The 22,774-nt window shown below is 36.0% G+C and overlaps 1 protein-coding gene across 3 annotated transcripts in view; it reads right to left on the reverse strand.

Annotated features, from left to right (window-relative positions):
- The window catches only part of LOC136848566 (secretin receptor-like), a 192,030-nt gene that overhangs the window by 34,569 nt on the left and 134,687 nt on the right, over nucleotides 1-22,774 (reverse strand). For all 3 annotated transcript variants that reach the window (XR_010856046.1, XM_067120856.1, XM_067120855.1), the window contains exon 6: nucleotides 14,748-14,892. Coding sequence is in view for 2 of the 3 variants with exons in the window: in XM_067120856.1 (XP_066976957.1) it covers nucleotides 14,748-14,892 (145 nt within the window). In the remaining variant the exon portion in view is untranslated. The remainder of the gene's footprint in view (nucleotides 1-14,747; nucleotides 14,893-22,774) is intronic.

A 22,774-nucleotide genomic window follows, 5' to 3' on the forward strand; every position in this document is an offset into this window, starting at 1 on the left:
ATATATATATATATATATATTATATACATACACACATATATGATGTACAATCATTTACGAGCCGTTTCTCTGTTTGGGAGACCTCAACAAACCTATAATTTACAAAACCACCAATTAGCATACCAATATCATTCAGTCACTTCACAACCATTGTATACCTGAATGGTATCGGAATATCATTTTTTAAAGGATGTAGCGTTAATTAACCTTTCTCAATGATAAATTGAAAAGATCATTTATTTCCTTTTCCGTTCCACCGAATGCAGAGAGATCTTCGGAATGAGATTGTCCATCATTCTGACGAAGTTCTGAATCTGCTAGCCAGCCATTTCAATCTATCATTCAAAAACAGGGCCCCTTAGGGGGGTAGAGCCTCCAGCGCACCTCACATGGCGCACTGCAAGCATCACTAAAGGAGCTCCGCAGCGTCCTTTCCCTACTTTTTAGCCTTTTACTTTACTTCTTTCTTTTCTTCATTCATGCTGTCCAGCACCTCTAACTATTACTTCTTAATGAAACTGGTGTTTTTTCCCCAGTTTCACCTTGAGACCCTTAATTTTTTGGGTCTCTTAATTTGCTGTCCAGCCGCTCTAACTCCGTCTTTTCACTGTCTCACTGCAAACAACCTTTAGTACTGGCTACAGTGCGCCACGTGAGGTGCACTGACTGCACTACCCTCCTAAGGTGATTTCTTCATTACGAATACCTTCAAGAAGAAGATACTCACTTATTACTCTTTCTCTTTAATATCTTTCAAGTTATGATTATTTCTATAGAATAGAATATAATATAGAATTTAGGCCAAAGGCCACGCGCTGGGACCTATGGGGTCATTCAGCGCTGAAACTGAAACTGAGAGTAGAAGATCTGAAAGGTGTAACAGGAGGAAAACCTCAAAGCAATTGAACTATAAAACAATTGTCAGGAGAGGGTGGAATGTAAGAAAGAAAGAAAGAAAGAAAGAGAATATGAACAGAGGTACAGTGAAAGGAATGAAAGGGGTTGCAGCTAGAGTCCGAAGGGACGCCGCAAAGAACCTTAAGTAATGCCTGCATTGCACCGCGTGAGGTGCACTGACGGCGCTACCCAACTACGGGGGATTAGTTCTATATTCTTCAGGTTTGAGAAGACGAGAAAAGGAGATATTTCTGCTCACAAGAGAACCTGATTAAATTATCGGTTACAAAAAGGTACAAAACACTCTCCAAGAAGGAGCTATTATACTGTATCAAAATGTCCTCTGCCAACATTATTCACCTCCAGCGAAATTTTCCCCCGATGAAAATGCTGTCGTGAGAACCAGCACCAACAAAGGACCTTCACTAATGAGCTATAGAGACCTTCACTCGGTGAAACAAACAACTTTGTGATGCTCACAGGATAGAATAAAGCCCGTCGTTTCCCTGTCATATACTCCGTACCTTCTTCATGAATTTTGCCGTAATTCATCATCATATATATAAGGGTACTGTCAGTTGATTGCTGTGATTTAAAATTGTTCATTGATTCTAAGAGCATTGATGAATATGGAGAGATATAGCGCTCCATTTCAAATCCGTATTGAAATAAATTCATATAAATTAAAATCTAAAACAGTTTTGAAAATGAATGACGAATCTGACACTGGAAGAAGCAGTTCAACTGGAATATAAAATTTAGGCCAAAGGCCAAGTGCTGAGACATGTGAGGTCGTTCAGCGCTGGGAATCATGTTGAAATAGTTGTTAGGAGAGGGTGGACGAAAGCGAAATGGAAAAAGATAATATGAGCGGAGTTGCAATAAAATGAATTAAAGGAGGTTGCATCTGGGGGCCGAAGGAACGTAATGCCTACAGCGCACTGCACGAGGTGCACTGACGGCACTTCCCCCCTACAGGCTAAGCGTTTCAAGAGAATAATTTCTCCTTAGAAGCCTTCAAAGAGCAGATTTTAAAACCTTTTCTATGTACAAACCTTTCAAAAAGATTTTAAAACGATCTCTCTGTAAAAACAAAAGTAAATAAAAAATGAGTTGCGATTAATATTTTTATCTTAAACGATTCGTGTTACAGATTATTCACTGAAAAAGAGAAACATTTACTTCAGTCTAGTTTTCAACGCGTTTGTTTTATATTCATTTTTTTTAGTAGCTTCCATTCAAAAGAATTGGTTAGCCACGTGCCACCCACAGACCTGAGGTTCCCTTCTGACTGTATTTACAACATCAAAAACATCAGTCAGAATTTTAACCTCTAATTACTCTTGCATTTTGAGTGCGTTGGTTCAGAGCACTGAAAAGAGGCCCATGAATGTTTACCAAGAGATTCTTCTGCATCTACCCCCCATCTTGTTAGCTATCCTTTCATCCTAGCTTTGAAGACACATTAGGTGGCTTTTCTCAAGGCTCAAAAGTGAATGTGAGGAGAAATGGTGCTTTCCCTAATTCTAGGAAGTATGTTCTTTAAAAAACAGACATTCTTTTTCTTGCAAAACAAACATAACCTTTGGATAAAAAGGAAGTTCTAGAGCATTGGTTCTTAACCTTTTTTATTACCACGCCCCCTCTGAGAGTTGGTCCTTCCATCCACGTCCCCCCCACCCCTTGCATCTATGAGTAAAATTCTCTCCCAGATTTAATGGAAAATGAAAAAAAAAGAGAAAGAGAAGGAGTGTTTTTATTCTTTTGGGAATGAATTAGAGAGATACCTGACACTGCTTCTTAGCGACTCTTGTTAAGAAAATAACGAATATAATTATGGAATTTTTAATTTTTCCATAGGGCTCGCGCAACCCTTGAAAATTGCTGACGGTCCCCCAGGATGAGAAGCACTGGTCTAGAGGTTCTGAAAAGCCGACAAATTTAAGTCCTCAAGACTATCTAATTTGATTCTTTGAGGTTATGACGATATGTCTCAAAATTAGATAAAGATATAAACCTTAAATGAAGCTTTGATGAGTTTTCAAAAGCAATTATAAAGTAATAGAGTTATCTAATATAAACTTAATTGTCAAAACTCAGTACATAATCAGAAAGAGTTTTCTAATATAAACTTAATTGTCGAAACTCAGTACCTAATCAGAATAACTATGCTAAATCTGTTCATGTATTGTGAATCATTTTTTTCCTGAGTTGATCAGTAAATTTCCTCTCAGAGGCTCAGTGAAGAAATTCCATTGCCACAGCATAATGAGAAGACAAGAAGGGTATGACATGCAAATTCCTGATTATCAGAGAAGATTCTAACTATATGCTTATGCTTATCTGTAGGGGAAATATACATAAGTTACAGTGACCTATGACCAGTCAGCTTTCTAATCAGTTTACCTTGGGGTATTATGAATGATCAGCTTAGATTGTTAGATCATGTAAATAAGCAAAATTATATATATATATATATATATATATATATATATATATATATATATATATATATATATATATATATATATATATCTACATACACTCTATATATTGTATATATATATATATATATATATATATATATATATATATATATATATATATATATATATATATATATATATATATATATATAATATATATATTATATATTTATATACAGATACCACAGATGACACTTTTGTTTTATAATTCAAGTTAAACATCCTTCTCTCTCTCTCTCTCTCTCTCTCTCTCTCTCTCTCTCTCTCTCTCTCTCTCTCTCTCTCTCTCTGTAAGACCCCTAACCTAGAAAACACACCTTTAACAGAACCCAATTCACTGTTTACTGTTCTTTTTTAAACCTAAGGCAAAAAGTATTGGGGGCAAAATTGTCCATAAATACTTCATACAGGTAAGAAACAAGTAAAAAATGCAATCGAGTTTTCTGTACAGCCCCTACAGCGTATAATCAAGGCCACCGAAAATAGATCTATCTATTGGTGGTCCCGGTATAATGCTGTATGAGTCGCGGCCCATGAAACTTTAACCACGGCCAGGTGGTGGCATAGCCTATATCGTTGCTAGAAGCAGGATTATGGCTAACTTTAACCTAGATAAAATAAAAACTTCTGAGACTAGAGGGCTGCAATTTGGTATGTTTGATGATTGGAGGGTGGATGATCAACATACCAATTTGCAGCCTTATAGCCTCAGTAGTTTTTAAGATCTGAGGGCGGACAGAAAAACTGAGGACAGAACAAAGTGCGGACTGACAGACAAAGCCCGCACAATAGTTTTCTTTTACAGAAAACTAAAATAAGTGTCATAATTGAAGCAAATTTGCCCTTCTCGGTTTATGCTACTCTTAAAGAGAATTAAACAAAAAAACCGTGGTTTCAAATTCCCAAATAAAGTAGTTAGGAAATTATGAAAAAAATATATATTTTCTAACTTTTATTTTCTTAAACTAAAAATTCCTGATGACCTCGGTGGTACTTATCTACTTCCCCTTTATTGGCATTCTTAAATTTGCTTAGAATATAAGTGCTAGGAATATCTAAAAGGAGATATATACTGAAATAAAAACAAAAAAATTAAATAATTCCCTATATCTTTCATTTAACACTGTACTTTTTTGGCATTTGAAGATATTTTTATAAAAGTACATGCATGGAGGAACACTGCATAAAACAACGACACAGTTCCTACATATATATATATACTGTATATATATATATATATATATATATATATATATATATATATATATATATATATATATATATATATATGTGTGTGTGTGTGTGTGTGTGTGTGTGTGTGTATATAAATATATATGGATAGATAGAAAGATATATACATATGTGAGTGTTTAGGTGTTCACGTAATGGCATGATATTTTACACATCAGTATATTTCACCTAGGTAAAGGATAAAACCCATTCTAAATCATTTTCTACATTCATGTACCTTTTAGAAAGTAACCAACGCTCTCACAATGGAATATACCACAAAATTCCAACGGTAGAGAGTCGAAGAAGGATATGTTTACATAAGACTGAAAAGAGGTCAGGGAGAGAGTAAGTAACTCACTTAGAAAAAGTTACGTACAAATAACTAGATAAAGAAAGAGAGATAGCTTTGATACCCTGCCTACGTACTTGGAAATACGAGTACAGCGCTCGAGTAAAAGGAAAAAAGAAAGATAAAAAAATCGTTTTGAATTACCTTTCTGATCTCAGATATGAAGTTCTTTGATGGTGGGTAATTGGACGACAAGATTTCTAAGATTTTTACGACAGGCAGTTGAAATCCGCAGCTAAAGCGGTTACAGGTTTTTCCGTACACCTGCCTAGCATTCAAGTGGGGCTACATTTTTAAATGAAAGTATCATTCTCACTATCTTAATCAGTTATTATTATTATTATTATTATTATTATTATTATTATTATTATTATTATTATTATTATTATGTTAAACCCTATTCATACCTGTATATGGAACAAGCCCACTGACTTGAAGTTCAAGCTTCCAAAGGTCATTGTGTTCATAAGAAAGAAGTTACAGAAGGTAACGGGAAAAAGAAAGAGGAAATTATTTATTAAAAAAAACAGAATTAACAAATGAATAGATAAACAAATAAAAACGTAAGCAAATTGTTAAAATACAAGGAGAATTGCATTACGGCAGTAATGCGCTGCATCCTCCTTTCATTCTTTTACTGCACCTCCGTTCATATTCTCTTTTTTCCATTATACTTTCCTCAGCCCCCTCCCCCTGTTACACCTTTCAAAACTCCTTTACTCTCAGTTTTCCTTTCAGCGCTGGATGACCTCATAGTTCCCAGTGCTTGCCCTTTGGCCTGAATCTTATAGTCTTGTAATATCTCTGATCAGGAGAGAGAAGCATCGAGGGTATATTCGACTGTACATATATCAGAAGCCTTCATTTAATCTTCAAAATTCAAGTCAAGAGGCTGTGCCATTTCCAAAAATAAATATACAGTATCTGACACTGTGTAAACTAATGAAGAGATAAGTAATAGAGACAGTAAAAGTAAAAGTATGGTAGTGAAAGAATCGTACTTACTGCAAGATTATACTCACACTGTCTGAAACATATGGCAGAATGGAAAAATCATCTGATGTACAAACTGCAGGAAACTCACACCACAATAAGTCACAATAGGATACAAACCATAGCTTCAAAATAACTTTCAATTCACCAAGGGCATCCTCCAACAATGCTCAAGATGCTGTTAAGAATGAAGGCTTCAAAATAACTTTCAATTCACCAAGGGCATCCTCCAACAATAGCTCAAGATGCTGTTAAGAATGAAGGCTTCAAAATAACTTTCAATTCACCAAGGGCATCCTCAACAATGCTCAAGATGCTGTTAAGAATGAAGGCTTCAAAATAACTTTCAATTCACCAAGGGCATCCTCAACAATAGCTCAAGATGCTGTTAAGAATGAAGGCTTCAAAATAACTTTCAATTCACCAAGGGCATCCTCCAACAATGCTCAAGATGCTGTTAAGAATGAAGGCTTCAAAATAACTTTCAATTCACCAAGGGCATCCTCCAACAATAGCTCAAGATGCTGTTAAGAATGAAGGCTCCAAAATAACTTTCAATTCACCAAGGGCATCCTCCAACAATGCTCAAGATGCTGTTAAGAATGAAGGCTTCAAAATAACTTTCAATTCACCAAGGGCATCCTCAACAATGCTCAAGATGCTGTTATGAATGAAGGCTTCAAAATAACTTTCAATTCACCAAGGGCATCCTCAACAATGCTCAAGATGCTGTTAAGAATGAAGGCTTCAAAATAACTTTCAATTCACCAAGGGCATCCTCAACAATGCTCAAGATGCTGTTAAGAATGAAGGCTTCAAAATAACTTTCAATTCACCAAGGGCATCCTCCAACAATGCTCAAGATGCTGTTAAGAATGAAGGCTTCAAAATAACTTTCAATTCACCAAGGGCATCCTCCAACAATAGCTCAAGATGCTGTTAAGAATGAAGGCTTCAAAATAACTCTCAATTCACCAAGGGCATCCTCCAACAATGCTCAAGATGCTGTTAAGAATGAAGGCTTCAAAATAACTTTCAATTCACCAAGGGCATCCTCCAACAATGCTCAAGATGCTGTTAAGAATGAAGGCTTCAAAATAACTTTCAATTCACCAAGGGCATCCTCAACAATGCTCAAGATGCTGTTAAGAATGAAGGTTTCAAAATAACTTTCAATTCACCAAGAGCATCCTCCAACAATGCTCAAGATGCTGTTAAGAATGAAGGCTTCAAAATAACTTTCAATTCACCAAGGGCATCCTCCAACAATGCTCAAGATGCTGTTAAGAATGAAGGATTCAAAATAACTTTCAATTCACCAAGGGCATCCTCCAACAATGCTCAAGATGCTGTTAAGAATGAAGGTTTCAAAATAACTTTCAATTCACCAAGGGCATCCTCCAACAATGCTCAAGATGCTGTTAAGAATGAAGGATTCAAAATAACTTTCAATTCACCAAGGGCATCCTCCAACAATAAGTCAAGATGCTGTTAAGACTGAAGGCTTCAAAATAACTTTCAATTCACCAAGGGCATCCTCCAATAATAGCTCAAGATGCTGTTAAGAATGAAGGCTCCAAAATAACTCTCAATTCACCAAAGGCATCCTCCAATAATAGCTCAAGATGCTGTTAAGAATAAGGGCTCCAAAATAACTTTCAATTCACCAAGGGCATCCTCCAATAATAGCTCAAGATGCTGTTAAGAATAAGGGCTCCAAAATAACTTTCAATTCACCAAGGGCATCCTCCAATAATAGCTCAAGATGCTGTTAAGAATAAAGGCTCCAAAATAACTTTCAATTCACCAAGGGCATCCTCCAATAGTAGCTCAAGATGCTGTTAAGGATGAAGGCTTCAAAAAATCGACTGGCTCTGGAAAACATAGACTCGAAATCACTACCACCTGGGGACTTCGTTAGACTCTGTAGCTGGTATTCATAAGACCTTCGTCAGCTGGGTAGAAGAGAGAGTCAGCTGGGTAGAGGAGAGAGAGAGAGAGAAGTTGATAGGTAAGCAAATAAGACAGATACGGAGTAGAAGGGTAAAACTGCCTTTCTTCTCTGACTAAATTCAAACACCAAGAATCAATCTGTCGCAGTGTTGCTAAAGAAAATAGAAGGACTTTTCCCCAGTGCTAAATGGAGTGGAGAAACATGATTTGCTTTTCCGTTTTTTCAAGGTTCTTTTCTCGTTGTATTCTCTCTCTCTCTCTCTCTCTCTCTCTCTCTCTCTCTCTCTCTCTCTCTCTCTCTCTCTCTCTCTCTCAGATTTTTCAAGTTAAATGCAGGATACTTTTTTTACATAAAGAACGTAATCCTCTCTTCTTGTTTAAGGATTTTTTTAAAGCTATTCGTATTTACTTTTACTTAAGTAGTTGGAGAATTATCCACCTCTCTCTCTCTCCCTCTCTCTCTCTCTCTCTCTCTCTCTCTCTCTCTCTCTCTCTCTCTCTCTCTCTCTCTCTCTCAGATTTTTCAAGTAAAATGCACAATATTTTTTTATACAAAGAACTTAATCGTTTCCTTTTGTTAAAGGATTCAGAATACTATAAGCATTTTTGTATAAACTAAATGCACAAGTAAAAAATGCGCTGAAGTTTCTTCGGCGCAATCGAGTTTTCTGCACAGCCGCTACAGCGTATAATCAAGGCCACCGAAAATAGAGCTATCTTTCTGTGGTCTCGGTATAATGCTGTATGAGACGCGGTCCATGAAACTTTAACCGCGGACCGGTGGTGGCCTGTCTTATATCGTTGCTAGAGGCATGATTATGACTAACTTCAACCTTAAACTCAAAACTACTGAGGCTAGAAGGCTGCGATTTGACAACTTTGATGATTGGAGGGTGGATGATTAAAATACCAATTTGCAGCCCTCTAGACTCAGTAGTTTTTAAGATCTGAGGGCGGACAGAAAAAGTTCGGAGAGGAAAAAGTGTGGACGGACAGACAAAGCCGGCACAATACTATTCTTTTACAGAAAACTAAAAACGTACTCTTTCTAGACGCTGAGATGAGGGGTCACTAAACACCGCAATTTCAGTCCTCTGGAAAGCCAACTGTGCTCTGGAAAGTCGCAAGACAGAGAGAAGCTCTGGAAAAAGATTTGACTTCTAAACCCAGATGTATGTTAATTCCTACTGCCCCAATTCAATTCTCCTTGTATTTTAACAATTTACAAAAAAAAAAAATTTATTTATTTCTTAATTTGTTGATTCATTTTTTCCTTTTTTGATAAGTGTGATCTCATCTTTCTGTATTTCCCTTTACCTCCTGTTACTTCTTCCTAATGAATACCGTAATATTCTTTGGAAGCTTGAATTTCAAGTCAATGACCCCTTTGGTGGGCGTGTTCCATAACAATACGGTTCATCTTCTGCGTAATAATAATGATAATAATAATATTCTCTGGAAGCTTGAATTACAAGTCAACGGCCTCTTTGGTGGGCTTGTTCCATAACAATACGGTTCATCTTCTGAATAATAATAATGATAATAATAATATTCTTTGGGAAGCTTGAATTTCAAGTCAATGGCCTCTTTGGTGAGCTTGTTCCATAACAATACGGTTCATCTTCTGAATAATAATAATAATAATAATAATAATAATAATAATAATAATAATAATAATAATAATAATAATAATAATAATAATGATATCTAAATGTTATAATTTTTTCAGGAACTGTTCGTACACAGTTTCATCTCCAGTAAAATGCAGTGATGATGATTTTTCTCCAAAAACGAGGTTATTATTTTGGGTTCGTGGGACTAATGATGTCATTATTCGAGGACCCCTTTCGTGAGTCTTACAGAGACAGGAAACTTGTACCTAATTATGCAAAATCTTCAGAATTACTCAGAAAATAAATTATTATTATTATTTATTATTATTATTATTATTATTATTATTATTATTATTATTATTATTCAGTAGACGAAACCTATGCATAAGGAACAAGCCCACAACAGGGGCCACTGGAAATTCAAGCTTCCAAAGATTATTATTATTATTATTATTATTATTATTATTATTATTATTATTATTATTATTATTATTATTATTATTATTATTATTATTATTATTCAGTAGATGAAAACTATGCATATGGATCAAGCCCACCACAGGGACCACTGACTTGAAATTCAAGCTTCCAAAGGATATAATGGTGTTCATTAGGAAGAAGCAGAGGAAGTAAAGGGAAATACAGAAAGAAGAGATCCCACTTATTAAAAGATAAAAAAAAATTAAATTAACAAATAGATAAAAATGTATTAAAATGGAAAGAGAATCTGATGAGGACATGGCATGAAATATACATCTAAAGAGAATAACGTAAAATTATGCCAAAGAGTAACATTCGATTTTAGTTTTCTGTAAAAGAAAACTATTGTGCCGGCTTTGTCTGTCTGTCCGCACTTTTTCTGTCCGCCCTCAGATCCTAAAAACTACTGAGGCTAGAGGGCTGCAAATTGATATGTTCATCATCCACCACCCAATCATCAAATATACCACATTGCAGTCCTCTGGCCTCAGTAGTTTTTATTTTATTTAAGGTTACAGTTAGACATAACCATGCATCTGGCAACTATATAAAACAGGCCAACACCAGGCCGCGATTAAAGTTTCATGGGCCGCGGCTCATACAGCATTATACCGAGATCACCGAAAGATAGATCTATTTTCAGTGCCCTTGATTATACGCTGTACAGAAAACGGGACTGCGCCGAAGAAACATCGGAGCATTTTTCGCTTGTTTCATAAGATTTTGGACCTTAAAATTGATACTGTAGAATTGGAATCTAGAATCTTGGCCAGAGTTCAAGCTATGGGACCTATGAGGCCATTCAGCGCCGAAAGGGGAATAGAGAGTAATAGGCTTCAAAGGTGTAACAGGAGGAAATCCTCGTAGTTGCACTTGGAAATAATTCTTATGAGTGGGTGGAAAGTAAGATGGAAGAAAGAGAATATGAACAGAGGTACAGTATAAGAAATGGAAGGGGTTGCAGCTAGGGGTCGAAAGGACGCTGCATAGAACCTTCAGTGATGCCTACAGTGCACCGCATGAGGCGCAATGACGGGGAACAAGAAGAGTAGCTTAGATTCTGAGGAAAGAAAATAAGGTGATAAGAAAATGAAAGAGGTTAACCGGTACTATTCATTTGCTCAAGGCCAAGAGAAAGAGAAGGTCTGCTCACTTGCCCACAAAATCCCCCTTATCTCTCTTGGCCTTGCATTTGCTTACATTTCAAGACTAAAAGGAACCATAGGTGAATTGGATGTTCAAAGGAGGTCAGGTGTTAATTGGTGAACTGAACGAGCCTCTCGTCACTGATAATCGTAATTATCGGAGAGCGTGTTTTGTTGGTTTTGCGAACAAGTTGGTTGTTCGTATAAGCTGATTATCCTCATTTGCATACACGGTGTTTACAACTTCCCATTACCCCACCCTCTCCTCCATCCCTCCCCCCTCCACGCCTCATTTAATCCCTCCCCCACCCGCCCACGGCGGCACCCGACATTAAAGCCATTTTGAGAGCATTTAAATATATATTATTTAAATATATTATATAAATATATAATTTGAATATATTATGAGCAGAGATACAAAAAAAAGCTGAAACTAAGTAAACTGATCTTGTAATGGAAAGTAATTCATTAACTGCATTCCCTTTCATTCCTCTTACTGTACCTCCGTTCATAATCTCTTTCTTCCAAGGTTTTCCCCCTGTTACACCTTTCAAACCTTTTTACTCTACTTTCCGTTTCAGCGCTGAATGATCTCGTAGGTCCCGGCGCTTGGCCTTTGGCCTAAATTCAAAATTCTAATAATTGTGTTTTGCTTCATAGATACGACAAGGCACTGAGAACTTATAAGCACATTCTGCCAAAGTACACATTTGTATATATCTCCAAAGGCAACATTTCCCGCTATCAAAATAAACTACGGGCTCACAGATATCCAAAACTAAAAAATCACATGACCTTTTAATTTCTGAAAAATGCAATTACAGCAACTGATGCCTTTCCATTGAAAATTACCGCTACAGAATCGGTGAATAAGTAATTACACAACTGTGCCTTTGGCGCCCTTATTTTTTTTTTTTTAAGCATTTTCTCATTATGATCATCTTTTAATCAAATTAATTTCATTTTGTGTCTCAAAGCAAAAGCGAGAGGGCTATTTTGGGTGATACAAAAAGCTTTTCCCGGGAATGTACAGTACATCGAGGGTTGGTGCTGTAATTAAAACATAACTTCTTTTTTTTTTTTGTCCTGTGTAGACTTAGCGTCACATTATTATTATTATTATTATTATTATTATTATTATTATTATTATTATTATTATTATTATTATTATTATTATTCAGAAGATGTACCCAATTCATATGGAACAAGCCCATACAGGCCAATGACTTGAAATTAAAGCTTTTATTATTATTATTATTATTATTATTATTATTATTATTATTATTATTATTATTATTATTATTATTCAGAAGATGTACCCAATTCATATGGAACAAGCCCATACAGGCCAATGACTTGAAATTCAAGCTTTTATTATTATTATTATATTATTATTATTATTATTATTATTAATATTATTATTATTATTATTATTATTATTATTATTATTATTATTATTATTATTATTATTATTATTAACCAGAAGATGTACCCAATTCATATGGAACAAGCCCATACAGGCCAATGACTTGAAATTCAAGCTTTTATTATTATTATTATATTATTATTATTATTATTATTAATATTATTATTATTATTATTATTATTATTATTATTATTATTATTATTATTATTATTATTAACCAGAAGATGTACCCAATTCATATGGAACAAGCCCACAGTGGCCGTTGACTTGAAATTCTGAGAATATGATGTTCATTTAAAAGAGGGAACAGGAAGGAACAGGAAGCACAGATAGAAGAGATCAATTATGAGAAAATAAAAATAAATCAATAAATAAAAACATATATAGCTAAAAACGTAGGTAAATTATTAAAATACAAGGAGAATTGTTTCAGGGTAGTAATGCGTTGCATCTTCGCTTGAACTCAGGGAGGCTGTTCCACGGCTTTCTACGGCATTCTGAAATTGCTGCTTACAAACGTATTTATATAGATTTGAAAACAACAACGAGGTACTGTGTTACTCTGTCAAGAAGATTAAAAGCCCTGTCTGTCTGTCTGTCTGTCTGTCTGTCTCTCAGCTAGCCAAATTGCGTGTCAATCAACGAACGGATTTCTATAACATCTTGTGTAAATCTAATTTCCTGCTTTACGAGCGCAAATTACAAATTATTTTTGTTACCTAGATAGAGAGTCCTCTGACGATACACTTGTGTGTGTGTGTGTGTGTATGTGTGTGTGTGTATGGGTGTGTGAGTGCGCCTAAATCCTAGTTCAACCATTAAAGTCAGCCTTGAACTGAAGTATTTACACAGTACGGTAACTCTTTTCACACCATCGACCCATTTTTAAACGAGGGTGCCCATTCCACTGCTTCTTGCTTCCACTCTCTCTCTCTCTCTCTCTCTCTCTCTCTCTCTCTCTCTCTCTCTCTCTCTCTCTCTTCAACTTCACTTTCGAGAAAGCCGAATGAGTGAAACTTTTTGTGCTATATAATTCTAGTGAACATCCTCTCTCTCTCTCTCTCTCTCTCTCTCTCTCTCTTCAAGATCTGTAAAGCCTCCACAAATGACGCTATAATTGTGTGTGTGTGTGTGTGTGTGTGTGTGTGTGTGTGTATGTGTGTGTGCGTGTGTATAAAATCCCTATAATGACACTTTTTCGTATTACCATTATCGCTCTCTCTCTCTCTCTCTCTCTCTCTCTCTCTCTCTAAGTGTGTGTGCGTATGTGTGTTTAAAACCCCAAACATTACACTTTTCCATGTTGCCGTAATCTAGGTACAACGCACTCTCTCTCTCTCTCTCTCTCTCTCTTTCCTCCTACTCCTCCTCCTCATTCTTCTTCTTCTTCTTCTTCTTCTTCTTCATACATCAGGAGGTCTGCCTGCGTTGCCTAGCGGTTAACCAGCTTTCACAGTCCAGTGATTCGGAATTATGTAGGGCGTATCTTTTCAGCCTAAAGGGCTCTGGGTGTCTGTCTCTGATACAACCTGGCATTTACCTGACCTTACGTGTGTGAGAGTGTGAGAATTTGAGTGTTTGTTTGTCTTATTCATTTGTGTGTAAGGGCATGTACTGTTTATTCATGTTCTTTATTAATAGCTTCTTTTATTTTATTGTTTATTGGTATTGGTTCAATTGTGTTGTTCTTTTATTTTTTCACAGACTTGTGGCATTTTATTCAGTCAGAGATCTCATGGCTTGTTTCTTTTATTTTAACTCGTTCGATAAGCAAGTATGATGATAATAATAATAATAATAATAATAATAATAATAATAATAATAATAATAATAATAATCTTCGAAAGGTTGAATCTCAAGCCAGTGGTTCCAGTGGACTTGTTCCATAAGAACAGGGTTCATCTTCTGAATAATAATAATAATAATAATAATAATAATAATAATAATAATAATAATAATAATAATAATAATAATCTTTGGAAGCTTGAATTTCAAGTCAGTGGCCCCTGTGGTGGGCTTGTTCCATATGAATAGGATTCATCTTATAAATAATAATAATAATTATAACTGAGAAATATCACGGAGAAATATCACACCATCTCGGAAGATACTGAGCAACAGATTCACGCTAACATTAAGCCAACGAGAAGCTAAATAACTCAGTACACTTACCCCCGTGACGCTGGCCTCCTCGTAATCCTGGGCAGTGAGTTCGGGCAGGAAGGCAGTGGGGTCCCTGAGGAGGGCGCTGACGGCACGGCATATGAAGGACAGGAATAGGTGCATGTGGAGTGTGTTCCTCGGGCACCTCAGGCGCCTGTTGGAGGGAAAGAATGACAGAAATTATTATTCGCACTCCAGCAAAATGGCATCAGCCTGTTGCCAACTTTTGGTATACATGTCACAAACAGGTTAAGGACAAGTCACCAGAATATGTGCATGTGGAGTGTGTTCCTTAGGCACCTCAGGTGCCTGTTGGAGCGACAGAATGAGGCAGAAATTACTATTTGCACTACAGCAGAATTTCATCAACATGTTGCAACTTATGGTACACATGTCACAAACAAGTTGAGGACGAGTCACTGACTGTAAATGGAGAAAGTGTTGGCAAATGCTGGATAACCATATAAAAATTATTATTTGAGCAATAGGACGCGCCTTTAAAGGTGTTTTCGCACGGCAGAGAAACATGTCTTCAACATCCTCTGACAACATGTCACATGCATGTCAAAAACAGGTTAAAAACAAGTCACCAGCCGCGATTGGAGAATGAAACTTGAGGCACTGGTTAGAACTAGTGATAAGTTGTTGACCTGCATGCAAACTCTTTGTGATATGTGTGCAATACCAGCGTCTCCACACTGCAGCGAACATGTCTTGAACACACATCACTAACTTATCGCATACATTTCACAAACAGGTTGAAGAGAAGTCATCAACCATAAGTGAAGAACGAATCTTTGGCAAATGTTGGCCAGTCATATGAGGCACTGGCTACGACTACCAATATGTTACATCCACACTGCAGCAAAACATGTTGTCAACCCAGGTTACCAACTTGTTGCGTACATATCACAAACATGTTGAGGACAAGTCCCCAACCACAAGTGGAAAACTAATCTATAGAAAATGCTGACTAATCATAAGAAGCACTTGTTAGGACTATATACAAGTTACTGACTTGTATTCAACCTGTTTGTGATGTGTGTGAGACAATCTGCTGTTGTGTCTTTGACATGTTTTACTACAATTTAGATGTACCCAAACAGTCTCTAAGTCTTAGTTGGTTAGTTCAAATTAATCCAACCTTATAAAGGTACAAGCCCTTCTCCAAAGGTAGACATAATCTTGGTAGAGTAGGCTACTGTATTATTGGGTATAAGATCCTGGTATGGACTTTGTATTTGCTCCAACCAACTAAGAAACTTAGGTCTTAAGTCCCACTTTTTCACTAATATGAGCTGTGGTATTTTGTAGGATTTCATTTGTGTAAAGTGATTTAGTGCTTTCAGTTGTGACTCTAGCCGGTATGTAATGAAGAATGAGAGAAAAGTATATATACATATAATATATATGTATATATACACATATAATATATATATATATATATATATATATATATATATATATATATATATATATATATATATATATATATATATATATGCATTTCTAGGGTCTGAAATAGACACATCATTCTCCTTCGCGGAATGGTTCAGTTTAAGCTCACCCCAACACATTGTAAGCAATATCCGGAACATTCGCAGTAAACATTTTTGCCGTAGGAAAACTCGCCTCAGGAATTTTCGCCGCAGGAAACTTTGCCGTATAGGATTTTTGCCGTAAGACCATTTCGCAGCATTTGTTATCAATTATATATGGCTCACACTATTGTTGTTTCGATTTAAACGTTTTAATCAGCGAAGTACTTTGTTTTCAAGGATATCTGGAACCTACTACTGTTACCTTATTATATAATCAAAATACCCAAATTGAATACCTAATTTGAGTTAAACTTTTTAAATTTTCTTTATTTATTCGACAATATTTTTTTGTGCAGCCAACCCATAACAATGGTCTATCAAGTGGAAAGTACCAGAGGCGGTGTGAAATCAGTTGACGATCTTAACTTTGTTTACAGAATAGATAGAAAATACGGTGAAAAAACATATTGGAAATGTGAAAATAAAGAATGTAAAGCTAGAGTGCATACCGTGCTGGAAAATGATGATTTAGCTATGTGTAAAACATTTGGCGAGCATTGCCATCCATCTCATCCATCAAAACCAAAAATGTATGAAGCAAAAACAAAATTGAAATCATTAGCCACTAATTCACAAACTTCTGCACGGTCGTCAATTGCAGAAATTTCATCTAGTTTAGATGGTAATGCATTGTCTTTGCTACCCACCTCATCGCATTTGTCTCGCAGTATTAGAGGTTGGAGGCAGAAGAAAAGCCAAGCTCCCCCGATCCCAACCGGAAGAAGTGGGTATACAATACCTGAAGAATATAGTTTTCTTGAAAATGGTGAGGAGAACTTTTTATTGTACGATAGTGGTGAAGTTGAACCGGATAGAATTTTAGTGCTTGGCACTCAAGCTGGGTTAGAGGACCTTGCTAATAATAAAGATTGGGCTTGTGATGGCACTTTCAAATGGAGACCGGACAATTTGCCGTAAACAAATTTGCCGTAGGACAATTGATTGTAAGACATTTTGCCGTAAGAAAACTTGCCGTACGGATATTTTGCCGCAAGGACATTTCGCCGTAAAATGTATATGCTTTGTCTTGTATAGATTAAAAAAAAAAGAATGAAGAAAGAGAGTGAGTGATTGAGTGAGTGAGTGAGTGAGTGAGAGAAAGAGAGAGAAGGGTCGTTATAAATTTTGACACCCGTCGTTAAATGTTTAAATGAGGTCATTACAAATTCGGTAGTTTACCATATTTTTTATTTTGTTTTTTTCTTTCTTAAACCTTTGTATTATCTACTTTTATCACTTGAAACTTAAACCCCTACGATGCCGTACACTATCAAAAAGCACCAGAGGTTGTGATAAGCTCGTAGATGATTCCAACTTCATTTACAGGCAAGAAAGAGAATGTGGAGGCAAGGTTTATTGGAAGTGTGTTGAAAAAAACTGCAAAGCAAGAGTACATACAAGACGGAATATTGAAGAGATTTCAATCTGTAAAACTGTAAGTGAGCATACCCATCCAGCGAACCCAAGCAAACATAAAATGCAAAAAACAATTGCACATATGAAAGAAAATGCACTGAAATCCCAGCTAGCTTCAAGATCATTGATTGGTGCTGCATGCGAGGAATTAGAAAATGCAGGACGCTCTCTTATGCCATCAACTTCAAATTTGTCAAGAAACATAAGAAGATGGAGACAAAAAGAAGAAAAGGCCCCTCCTATTCCAAGAACAAGAATCGGTTATGTAATTCCCGAAGAATTTGCGTGTTTACAGAACGGAGAAAGATTTTTACTTTATGATAGTGGAATGGAAGATGAAAACAGAATGTTGATCTTTGGTACGATTGCAGGGTTACACGATCTAGAAAGACATACAAATTGGGCATGCGATGGAACATTTAAGGTTTGTCCTGAAATCTTCTATCAGTTATATACTCTACATGTCAACATAGGACATGCATGCATCCCACGAGTTTACGGTCTCCTTCCGAATAAGACTAAGGAATCTTACAATACGTTTTTCAAAAGGTTAAAGATTTACTCGAGGCCCTAGAACCTGAAAATCTAATGATTGATTTCGAACCAGCTAGTTTTTAAGTTTTTCTGACATTTTCCCTTCTGCAAATGTAACAGGCTGTTATTTTCATTTCTGTAAGAATGTTTACAGAAAAGTGACAGATATTGGGCTTAGGTTCGATATCAAAGTGATTGTGCTTTTAATACAAAAAGTAAAGTGCCTTATGGCACTTGCATTCATACCGCCTTCAGACATCATTGATGCATTTATAGAGTTGGTTGATGACGATGACTTACCACAAGAACTAGTTGCATATTTTGAAACTCATTACATTGGGGAGAGAGAGGAGGGGACCTCGTCGTCGTAGAGTTTCTCCAACTTTTCCTATCGAACTTTGGAATGTTTATCAAAGAACCCTAGATCAGCTGGCTAATACCAACAATGGAGTAGAAGGGTTCCATAATGCGCTTCAAGCATCTGTGACCAATACGCATCAAATTTATGGAAACTCATCAATGTATTGAAAAATGAAGAATATCTTTCTAAAAAGAAGATAATCGATGCAGAAAGAGGTGAAACAGCAGTCAGAAACAATACAAAAATGTTTATAAGCGCATACTAAGTATTGTCAGAGGTTATGATCAAAATGCAAAACAACATTATTTACGAGCAATTGCTATGAACTTACATGATTTTTAGCTTTGAATTTTTTTTTAGAAAACTTTTTAAATAAAGTGTGTGGTCTTCATTTTTTTTTATCCTTTTCTTATATATAATTATAATTAAATGAATACATGAAAATCAATGAAAAGTGATAAATATACTTGAAGATAACTATATGAATATAGTTACATTGATCTCTAAAAGAAATAAGCTAAAAACTAAAATATACATTTTACGGCGAAATGTCCTTGCGGCAAAATATCCGTACGGCAAGTTTTCTTACGGCGAAAAGTCTCACAATCAATTGTCCTACGGCAAATTTGAAGACCACACACTATTTAAAAAGTTTTCTAAAAAAAAATTCAAAGCTAAAAATCATGTAAGTTCATAGCAATTGCTCGTAAATAATGTTGTTTTGCATTTTGATCATAACCTCTGACAATACTTAGTATGCGCTTATAAACATTTTTGTATTGTTTCTGACTGCTGTTTCACCTCTTTCTGCATCGATTATCTTCTTTTTAGAAAGATATTCTTCATTTTTCAATACATTGATGAGTTTCCATAAATTTGGATGCGTATTGGTCACAGATGCTTGAAGCGCATTATGGAACCCTTCTACTCCATTGTTGGTATTAGCCAGCTGATCTAGGGTTCTTTGATAAACATTCCAAAGTTCGATAGGAAAAGTTGGAGAAACTCTACGACGACGAGGTCCCCTCCCTCTCTCTCCCCCAATGTAATGAGTTTCAAAATATGCAACTAGTTCTTGTGGTAAGTCATCGTCATCAACCAACTCTATAAATGCATCAATGATGTCTGAAGGCGGTATGAATGCAAGTGCCATAAGGCACTTTACTTTTGTATTAAAAGCACAATCACTTTGATATCGAACCTTAAGCCCAATATCTGTCACTTTTCTGTAAACATTCTTACAGAAATGAAAATAACAGCCTGTTACATTTGCAGAAGGGAAAATGTCAGAAAAACTTAAAAAACTAGCTGGTTCGAAATCAATCATTAGATTTTCAGGTTCTAGGGCCTCGAGTAAATCTTTAACCTTTTGAAAAAACGTATTGTAAGATTCCTTAGTCTTATTCGGAAGGAGACCGTAAACTCGTGGGATGCATGCATGTCCTATGTTGACATGTAGAGTATATAACTGATAGAAGATTTCAGGACAAACCTTAAATGTTCCATCGCATGCCCAATTTGTATGTCTTTCTAGATCGTGTAACCCTGCAATCGTACCAAAGATCAACATTCTGTTTTCATCTTCCATTCCACTATCATAAAGTAAAAATCTTTCTCCGTTCTGTAAACACGCAAATTCTTCGGGAATTACATAACCGATTCTTGTTCTTGGAATAGGAGGGCCTTTTCTTCTTTTTGTCTCCATCTTCTTATGTTTCTTGACAAATTTGAAGTTGATGGCATAAGAGAGCGTCCTGCATTTTCTAATTCTCGCATGCAGCACCAATCAATGATCTTGAAGCTAGCTGGGATTTCAGTGCATTTTCTTTCATATGTGCAATTGTTTTTTGCATTTTATGTTTGCTTGGGTTCGCTGGATGGGTATGCTCACTTACAGTTTTACAGATTGAAATCTCTTCAATATTCCGTCTTGTATGTACTCTTGCTTTGCAGTTTTTTTCAACACACTTCCAATAAACCTTGCCTCCACATTCTCTTTCTTGCCTGTAAATGAAGTTGGAATCATCTACGAGCTTATCACAACCTCTGGTGCTTTTTGATAGTGTACGGCATCGTAGGGGTTTAAGTTTCAAGTGATAAAAGTAGATAATACAAAGGTTTAAGAAAAAAACAAAATAAAAATATGGTAAACTACCGAATTTGTAATGACCTCATTTAAACATTTAACGACGGGTGTCAAAATTTATAACGACCCTTCTCTCTCTTTCTCTCACTCACTCACTCACTCACTCAATCACTCACTCTCTTTCTTCATTCTTTTTTTTTTAATCTATACAAGACAAAGCATATACATTTTACGGCGAAATGTCCTTGCGGCAAAATATCCGTACGGCAAGTTTTCTTACGGCAAAATGTCTTACAATCAATTGTCCTACGGCAAATTTGTTTACGGCAAATTGTCCGGTCTCCATTTTTTAGCGCCTTGGAGGACTTACACCATCATTAGAGCCCGAAACCTTAGTGGTTGATTTCGAGAAAACAATTATCAATGCTTTCTGTGATATATTTCCAGCAACACATATAACAGGTTGTCTATTTCATATGGCTACGAATATCTATCGCCACACTGTGGATATAGGTTTAAAGTCACGCTGTCTTACGGACGCAGAATTTAACAACAAAATCAAGTGCTTCACTGCATTAGCATTTCTGCCAGTGTGTGTGATGTTATTGATGGTTTTCTTGAACTGACTGACGATGATGATTTTCCCCAAGAATTTGTATCATATTTTGAAACTCACTATTTCGGAGGAGAGCGGGGTCGAGGTGAACGAACACGAAGAATGCAGCCACCTTTTCCTATTGAATTGTGGAATGTCTTCGAACGAACCCGGAATGGTATGATCAGAACCAACAACAGCGTAGAAGGCTTCCACAATGCAGTACAGAGCTCCATGACTAACATGCACCCAAATTTGTGGAAACTAATTGCGTATTTGAAAAAGGAAGAGACATTAGCAAAAAGGAAAAAGTGTGATTTAGATCGAGGAGATGCAGCACAAATGAAGAAAATATATATTGATATCAATGCAAGACTTCAGCGGAAAACGCTTCCTTGCAGTCCAACGCAAATCAATCTAATCCTTCCGGCCAGCCCTAGGAGAGCTGTTAATCAGCTCGGTGGTCTGGTTAAACTAAGGTATGCTTAACTTAACGCAAAAAACACATTGTTTACAAAGCATTGCTTGGAATTTGCACACATTTTAAATTATTTCTTTGTTAATTTGATATATTTTTATTCTTTTATTTTTTAAATAAATGTTTACTTTTTAATTTCTTTTCTGATGTTTGACCCTGTAAAAAAGACATGTCAAGTAATACTTATAAAAATGAAGTCCTGTGTATACAAAGCTTTTTTTTTCTATCCTTACCTAAATAAATCAATGTTTGGAACACAATCAAATAATTCACAAATTATAACAAATTATGATAACATTTACAAGGAACAAAAAAAAAGAAACTTGGTACTTCGTTATTCAAAATGCAAAAATCAGATATACTTGATAGCAAGGTATACTTCGCTTATTAAAATGTTAAAATCGAAGGAACAATAGTGTGAACCATAAATACTTGATAACAAGGTACTTCGCACATTAAATTGGACATTACTCCAAAAGGGACCGTTCAAGATAAGGGTATCGAAAAAAAAAATGCGACGAAATTGTCTTACGGCAAAAATCCTATACGGAAAGTTTCCTACGGCGAAAATTCCTGGGACGAGTTTTCCTACGGCAAAAATGTTTACGGCGAACGTTCCTATGTAGGCATTGCTTAAGGTTCTTTGCAGCGTCCCTTCGGCCCCTAGCTGCAACCCCTTTCGCTCCTTTTACTGTACCTCCTTTCATATTCTCTTTCATCCGTCTTACTTTCCACCCTCTCCTAACAAGTATTCTTAGGGCAACTGCGAGTTTTTCCTCCTGTTGCACCTTTCAGACTTTTCCTGTCCATTTTCGTTTTAGCGCTGAATGACCCCATACGTCCCGGTGCTTGGCCCTTGGCCTAAATTCTATAGTCAATTCAATTCAATTCAATTTGCAGTCTAGAGATTCTTCATTTGTTCCTATTGCGAAGTTAAGGCTAATTAATGACAACTGTTTATAAAA

This window comes from Macrobrachium rosenbergii, chromosome 19 (assembly GCF_040412425.1).
Source record: "Macrobrachium rosenbergii isolate ZJJX-2024 chromosome 19, ASM4041242v1, whole genome shotgun sequence".
In the NCBI taxonomy this organism is placed as follows: Eukaryota; Metazoa; Arthropoda; class Malacostraca; order Decapoda; family Palaemonidae; genus Macrobrachium; species Macrobrachium rosenbergii.